The 8,603-nt window shown below is 33.9% G+C and overlaps 1 protein-coding gene across 1 annotated transcript; it reads right to left on the reverse strand.

Moving 5' to 3' along the window:
* Nucleotides 1–610: 610 nt before the first annotated feature.
* On the reverse strand, nt 611–6,286 carry LOC144849245 (procathepsin L-like). Its single transcript, XM_078706313.1, has 9 exons — nt 6,116–6,286; nt 4,997–5,136; nt 4,565–4,711; nt 3,858–3,890; nt 2,908–3,099; nt 2,428–2,593; nt 1,811–1,922; nt 1,343–1,445; nt 611–880 (listed from the first exon to the last, which is right to left on the reverse strand). The coding sequence occupies exons 1-8, from the start codon at nt 6,198–6,200 to the stop codon at nt 1,349–1,351; spliced, it is 972 nt and encodes a 323-aa protein (XP_078562439.1). The 5' UTR covers nt 6,201–6,286; the 3' UTR covers nt 611–880; nt 1,343–1,348.
* Nucleotides 6,287–8,603: the final 2,317 nt, after the last annotated feature.

Genomic DNA, 8,603 nt, shown 5'->3' on the forward strand with positions numbered 1-8,603 from the left:
TCCTAAACTGCTTCAACTTTACATGTATACTTACCAGGTGACACAATAAACAAGGGATGAGAGGGTATGTCGAAAATATGTTAAAGTTAAAAGTGCTTGATATTCAGAATAATCTTCAGAAACATTGATGGCAGTTTACTGGGTAAGTCTCTTTCTAATCTTTTCAAACTTGTCATGTAGGCCTACAATTGTAAACGGTTCAGTGACTTACGCTCACGGTCAACGACCAACAATCACGGCGAGGTTCCGCAATGTTTCCACATGACATACCGGTAGAACCTACGTTAGTTGCATAGTGAACAAAACAGTATGCTACATAGGCTACACCACATTATCCTATATTATGGATACTTTGGTATAGAAGAAAGGCGTGGTTCCTTTACAAACATTGTAAATGTAAAGTGCATCCGAGTTCCTGTCATGGCTAAGCCCATCGTTCCGTATTGTCTGTCGTTCGAAAATGACAACCACAACATACTATTCAAATTACGTATGCATGTGTATGGAAATACATTCTTAGCAGGGCCGTCACATACCAAAAATTAGGTATATGCAATTAATTAATAATAAAGTTGTACAAACACATTGTTGGACAATAAGAAGCATGTGGTGTAACAATTGTAAATTTATTCGTATAAAATCATATCTTTATATAATAAACATTCAAAATAGTAAAAAATAAATTATATACAGCAATGTAAAATTCTTATATTTATTTACTACGGTATATATCTTGTCAACTTTTTCTATAATTTATTTTTAACGTATGTCCATTCTTGAGTTGGATCTCAGTACTGTATTTTAGTTATTTTGGAATTTTATCTTGTTCTGCGTATGGTTCAGAGTCGATGCTGTAAATAGTTGAGCATTGAGAGTAATTCTGAAAAATAAAAAAATGAAATATAGTTGATTGTTTGAAGAGTTTGTAATACATGTGTGGTATAACCTCATATTGATCTGGAGGTCGTGGGTGCGAATCCCACCAGAGTTATACTTTTACTATAACCTTGTTTGTTATGTCTAGCTCATTATCTTTTTCTTTGAAGCCGGAAAGTAAATTAGTAGTAAAACTGCTGATATTAGAAAATAAAACAAGAAATAAATAGTGCTATTATGACCAGATATTTTAAGCACAGCGGATGAAACATGCACATTACAATGTTACTTTGGGTGTATTCTCGTTGCATTCATCAACGACATCGAGATTCGTAATCAAATACGCTAATCATCTTCACTATCTACAAACTAATTTTTAAATTATAACTCAATTATAATGATTATATAACATATTTAATGATTATCTAACATCATTATTCCTATCTGTCAATGCCTATTAACTCACCTGAAGTTAAACCATAGGGTAGCTGGCTTGAGTGGCAATTCCACACATGTTACCTTTGCGGGTAATCTTGAAGTAGCCCTCCATTCCCCATGTAGTACCCCAGCTGAAAGAAAATGCAAATTAAAAGCATTTTTTATTAAAATTAATTGTTGTTATTATAATGTCAACCTGTTTCAATTTAATTGTTTTAATAGTATGTAAAGCGCGCCCTCTATATCGTCACTGATAATGTGCACTTCTTGTTTTGATATATATATCAAAATGAAAATACAATGATGCTCATGGAATATTAAGAGCATATCAATCTATTTATTGTGTCTTATTGTTTTAGAGGGTTAAGTTCAGTTTATTAGAGTTTAGATTGACATATAGTTAACATTTTTCGAAATATAGCTAGCATTGTCTGTGGTAGATTTTATCACCATGTTTATATAAATATAACTGATCATCCGGGTTCTGTGTACTTACCTGTTCTTGATCAACCAATAGGATTCACCAGATTGACTGTCTTCACCGTAACCAACAGCCAAGACTCCGTGATCCAGACGTGTGGTGCTGCATCTTGGTTCAGAGTAGACTCCTAACAATCAAAGATGAAAAGAACGTACATAACTAGATAGTATTTGATTGCGTTAGTGAATACACTTACACATACTTGTGCAATTAGGGAACAACCATAAATGTAGAAACTGCCACTCTTCTGCCATTTTACAAAACTTTATTGGAGACTGCATTATGCTTGGTTTCCACTAGTCACGCAATGACGTAAGCGCAACGTAATTATTTGACCAATTGCAAATGGTGAATCATCCAAACTGGCACTTGTGATTGGTCAACTGGCTTGTGTTATGTTTACTAATTAAAACCACAGGACACGTAAATATGGATGAATATATAAAACACAAGCAAGGCAAGTCAACATAAATAAGAAGTCGTATAGATATATTACTCTCTTCCCCTCCTAGGTATAACTTTTGCATAACGCACATACAACAGAAACCATAACATGGCCCGTTACTCGTTTGACTTGTTAGAACTGAGTTTCATCTACATGAACAGAAAATCGGGATAGAAACAAATAATACCTTGATGGTAGAGCTGGAATGACTGGTGGCTAGCATCCATTGCAACTGAGATTGGTCCAACAGTGGCTACAGCACTCTTTAGTTGTTTTTCGCTGCCAGACTGAACATCTGTGTAACCGGTATCAGTGGCAACAACAAGGCTAGCATCAAACTTGCATTTACCATCCTGAATGTTATATGTAAAAGTGTTATTTAATGGCGTGCTTTTCGAATTTATTTCTTTGGGTAGTATATATTATTACGTCATCAATTATCCTCCTTCGTGGTGTGCAGCCCACATAAAAAACGGAACATGAAATAAATAATGAGTAAGCTCCTACTATTTTAAAGCTCTCAAGACGCGCAGAAGTTCTTATTCCCGTAAGACTTATTCAACTACCAAAATTATGGACAGGGATTGCCAGCCTCAAACCTGCACCGATTGGATTACTGTGAATTGCCTTAACCCCTTGGTCACTCGACTAAAAATACCAACCGTACCTTTGCTGTGTATGAATAGCTTTCCTCTGATTCAATACCACCATTAGATTTGATGTATTTAAAACCGTTGTCCATCAATCCTCCTTCACAACCGTCGTTACCGAAGCTACGAGAACAGTCAACAAGTTGTTGTTCACTGAGAGAGACCAGTTTGTTGAATTTCTTGAAATGCTGACCTTCTAAAGAACCAGTCTATACAAAAAGAACGTTTTAATATTGGAATCTGATAACAAATATAGCTCTACTATCTGTTTACATTACTATAACTGTTAAGTTCGAATATATTAACGACGACGCATGCTAACTGTGTTTTTTCGCTTCCTGTCGTCTGATTGTTCCTTTTTTCTTTGTATTTTTTCTTTCTGGACCCCTCAGGATACAAACCTCCGGGTTTAGAGGGTTATCCTTTGCTTCTACTCGTTTTTTTAGTTTGTTGTCTTTGGACTGTCTTTGCTTGTATCTTTTCTTTGCTCTGAATTTGTTGTTGTTTAAGTCTTCGACTTTTGGTATTTATTTTGTACAATTGTATTTTTATATGAGCAAGAAATAAAAACAAATAAGCAAGCAAACAAACAAATACTATTTGTGCAGTATGCCGTGATACAGCGTTCACGTTAAATGTGACTTCATGAAATTATGTTAACCTTAGATTAGATAAACCACATGTATGGCATTGTGTCTGTTATATTAGCGTCACATATAAATCACATGTGACGCTGTCACATATAAATCATATATGACGCTGTCACAAACCTGTTTCCATGATGTAGGTAATCTGTAGATAATTAAGAGATTACAACTTTGCGGTGGTTACGTTTTACTTGAGGACTGTTGTATCAGATTTTACGTTAAACACTGATTTATTTATTAGACAAAAGAGGAAGAAACGATTTTTTGAAACAAAACAACTTAAACAAATAATAATAATAAAAAAAAACACAAAAACTTACGGTAGAGAATGCCCAGCAGGATCCACATTGTTCCTAAAAGTTTAACAAAAAAATGATTTTAAAATAGGCTAAGTAATGTTGACTAAAAGTGACAACACCAAACCAAATTCCTTTAAATTCTTCTTATAATAACTCAATCTTTTGTTTTGGAATCTTCGTTCCATAGAAAAAAACACATAGTACGTATACATTTAAAAACAAATATAAAACACGAGTGACGGAGTACAATGACGCGCTCTCAACTCAAAATACTATTCCATCTGAAGAGCGTCGTCACTCATACATTATCTACCGAGACTATTAGAGTTCTGCGTTCAACGCTACTATGTTCATAAACTATATAAATCATTATTTCTATCAAATTATGTATCTTAGCTTGATTATTTTTTAACTTAAACTGTAGTTGAAGAATAAATAAATTATCAAAAACAAATATTTAATGATCTTTTGAAATTTCAGTTTGTTTTTATTGAAAATTATTAAGTTTTAAAAATAACTACTTCAATAAGCTTATTCTAAACCATTGGTGATCTTGGGGTCACTCAGACAAGTTGAACGCATTTTTTTGGTTGGCTAGCAACCACGCAGCGCCACTTACCGTCCACGCACCGCAGAACTCTATTGAGACTAATACATTTTTACTTTTATTAAATCCACATTAAAATATTTAACCAATTCCAATAGGCCTATATGCAACAAGATCTTACCTGGTTCTTTACAGGTGTGACGAAACCCTTTTTGGTCCAATCTACTTCAGTTGGAGCCTCAAAGTTACTTGGTTCCAAATACGTTGATCCGCGAGTTTTGTTTACTCTTAAATAACCATTGAAAAATGATACAAATTCAGCGTTGGTCTGTAAAAGAGAATTCGAATTTAAATTACACTGATAAAATTATAGACTCAACACTATAAAGTATTGACCGACAGAAGAATTTAACACGGTTTGACCGTGGTAAACCTTACAATGTAACATATAGTAAACATCAACTAGCAATGTATCGAATATTAAGAACCCCTAATTGCATTTTATCCGATCGAAGGTTTTCTCAATAAATACAAACTGTAACTCTGACGATTTCTGGCCTCATAATAATAACTCCTAAATACGACGCCATGTAGCGCCCTCAATACAACTTACCAGATCAGCAAACTTGTTGGTTGCGACAGTGTGAGTGTGAAGTCCTTTGGCGTATTCAGCGTTGTGTTTTTGAATGAACTTCTGGTTGTCTTCAAATACAGATCTGCGGTAGACTTCTTCTTCTGGGGTGTATGCCTTGTCTGGAAATGAATATAATGATAAAGAATTACGGTTATTGACGTCATCAATTAATTCGATTATAAACTTCGAAATCCCGTGCAGTGGGTTTAATCTCAAAACGAGGCGTGTCATGGACTACTCATTAATACCTATGCATTAAGCAAGCAGGCGTGGGAGGAAACAGCTATGGGGACCGAAACAGCAAAATTAGAGAACGAAACAGCTAGCGAGAGACATAGCATGTGGTATACAGTGTACGAAAGTTTTATTCCCATAAAAAATCGTTTGTAATAATGTTATTCATGATAGTCAAATAAACACCAATTAACAAATTTAATTTTGCTACTGTAAGCTACATATGCTTAATATGACTAAGACAATTTTTATGTTGGAATGCAGCCAATATCTGAATTATAGATTCAATATCTAAAAAATCAGAAAAACTCATTGTAAACTGTTTCGCTTTAATTTACATCATGGCACGGATCAATCGTAGCTTTTGGTTTGAAATGCACGGACATTTAAACAAATGCCATAACATAATTAATAGGCATGTAACTTCCGGGAAATGGTGTAATGACACAACGGTTAAAAAAAAAATCTTCTGTCGTATAAAAACATTAACAAAAACGAACCGTTTCAATAATTCGCATTGAATACGAATAATATTTCTCATGTGAATTTAAAGTCCAAACAATCTCGTTTACATTGATGTTTACTGTATTTCATCGGCACACGAAATACACACGCGTGTCACGCGTGAGGCAAACCGTAAGTATTCTGTGTCGGTATTAAAGTACCAGGTTAATTATTGAAACTACACGAAACAATTATGATTTGATTTGCCTTATTGAAGAGCCCGAAGATCCAAACAAATAGAATTATGTGTTTGACAAATCATGAAAAGTGTCTTAATATTATAGGCCTACGATTGGTTGAATAAAAATCCAACAATAATCTACTGAATTTGAATTGTCTAAATATAACATGAATTCTTACCGAATGTTCTTTTAAACATCTCCCATTCGGGATTTGGCATTGCCACAGCGGCACCAATAAGTAACACGCACAGGAACAGCTTCATTATTCGGTATTGGTTTGTGGTACGAACAGATCAAAAAACACAACCTGAATGATACGCAATGAAGTAATAATATATAATATAGGTTTGTTTCAGGCACGTGAGTTCGAATATTGAAATAACACTGTACTTTGCACCACTAACTGATCTTGTGATGCATCACGTGATGCAGCATCACATGATGCTATCTGATTATGATCAGTGATTATAGAAGCATCTGTATTTGCTCTGGGGCGCATGTGACGTCACCAAGCAAATTAATGATAGCCGTACATACAGTAAGTACGCTATTATTAGACATAACACCATAATATGTTTATTACTTTTATAGGTGGTAATAACAACAATATTTATGATTGATGATAGCATAAAAATGAGTGGTTTACCTTTATAATGTGTTCATTTGTGGTAATAAAAAGATATGGTAGGTTTAGGTATCATTTTCGAGGCCTAGAGAGAAGGATGAGTTCGCAATACCTTATCTTTGGAGTGTACCTTTTATCTGTTACAAGGGACAGATACATTGATTGAAGTGGTGACGGATAGCATTAGCAATTGGGGTAATTATCATATAGCACGTAGAAAGTTCAATGAAAATGTGTTCCTTGAGAGGAGGGAACAATTGATTGTTCGCATATACTTTATTAAGGATCGGAATTATAATAAATAAACCATGCCAGACGGGTTCATGGGAGTTTGTTGTCCATGTGGGGGAAGGGGAGACTACACTCATACTCAATTCAACTCATACTCAACTCCACTCATACTCAGCTCCACTCATACTCAACTCCACTCATACTCAACTCCACTCATACTCAACTCCACTCATACTCAACTCCACTCATACTCAACTCCACTCATACTCAACTCCACTCATACTCAACTCCACTCATACTCAACTCCACTCATACTTAACTCCACTCATACTTAACTCATACTCACCAAATACACCAGTTTTGTTGAAATTACTAAAAGCTATATACAGTTGAGGTGTATCAGACATATCTTTCACATATTGACATAAAAAATCTTCTCAAAAGTAATTATTAACAATGGGTTTATGAGCCCGATCTGCTTGGTTAAATATGCTATTACAAGTCAAATTGAGTGTGTTCGCCTATCTTAATGAGGAAGAAACAACACTCCGAATCACATTTTACCCATGTTTATTTAATTTATAAAAAAACCCTAAAATTCTGTAATTGTTTCATACCCAGAAAATAATGATCTTATTGTCTGCTCGTAACGGTTTATTTATAACCGCCATGGCCTTTTTAATAATGTGATTACCTTCTAATCAGTTTAAATTAAGATAGATTAAAAACACAATACTTAGTCACAATTTCAATGACTTGGAAACAATTAGCTCTGTTTTTCTTTGCATTTTATTTCATAATTACACAAGTACAACGTTTTTTTACTGAAAAGAAGACTACTAAATTGAATTATAGTCTGACGTTACATAAACACATTTGTTTGTTTGCTAAATACTGTAGGACATGGCAACGCGGTAGTCGGAACACAATGAAAATTCGTTTATTCGTTTATTCAATAAATATTCTCCACATATATTAAAAATAAACACAACAAATAATTATATTAACACGTTCGATAGTAATTAATAAAACATAGTATATGTGGAAGGAAGCATATGTAAGTTAAAATGCCTAGGCTTCCAGAAATAAGTGAAGCACATTCATAAAAAAGTTGGGAAGAAAAAGATACAATATACGATATATCATAATAAAACAAGACCCATGATCTGTGAAGTGAAAATCGATTTCATTGTGATCCACTAGTAACTGTGATAAATGTAACCAGTAGCCAGAGGACATGATCGTCAATAAATCAATAATTATTAGTTTATAATTATCTTGGTTAAACGGTTGGTCAAAGTGTAATCAATAAGCTACTCTCTTATCTCTGGAGTTATCGAAGTCGCTTATATGGGTCAATTGGGTTTATCAACGATATGCTATTTGCAGCTCTGTAGACCCTTATCATACCATATTTGTTAACTATCAAAGATCAACTGACATAATAACTTTAAGCTTTTTTGTAAGTGCGTTGTTAACAACTTCATCTGATTTCTTAATATCGTTTCCTATTATCTTTTTGGCAGATTTACTTATTCTTTGTACTTTTTTCATGCATTGCTGGTTTAAATTGTTGAACCAAACTATTGCATTAAAAGTTAAAACAGATAAAATAACAGATTCATAAAATAAAGTCAAGATCCTATTGCACACATGAACTTTCTTCAATCTTCTCAAAAAGTACAGTCGTTTATAACAATTTGTGGTAACTAACTTAGTGTTTTCCTTCCAATTAAGTTTATCATCGATTACTGTGCCTAGATACTTAAAGTTACTAACAACTTCCACTTCATCGTTTAATATACATAGC

Source organism: Antedon bifida, chromosome 7, assembly GCF_963402885.1.
Source record: "Antedon bifida chromosome 7, ecAntBifi1.1, whole genome shotgun sequence".
Taxonomy (NCBI): domain Eukaryota; kingdom Metazoa; phylum Echinodermata; class Crinoidea; order Comatulida; family Antedonidae; genus Antedon; species Antedon bifida.

Bases quoted from the DNA above. Each gene is read 5' to 3' on its own strand.
- LOC144849245 (XM_078706313.1), bottom strand. From the start codon at position 6,200: ATGAAGCTGTTCCTGTGCGTGTTACTTATTGGTGCCGCTGTGGCAATG. The intron at 4,712-4,996 runs GTAAGTTGTATT...TCTCTTTTACAG, and splicing joins CCAACAAGTTTGCTGATCTG to ACCAACGCTGAATTTGTATC. The intron at 1,923-2,427 runs GTATTATTTGTT...TTTGATTGTTAG, and splicing joins ATTCCAGCTCTACCATCAAG to GAGTCTACTCTGAACCAAGA.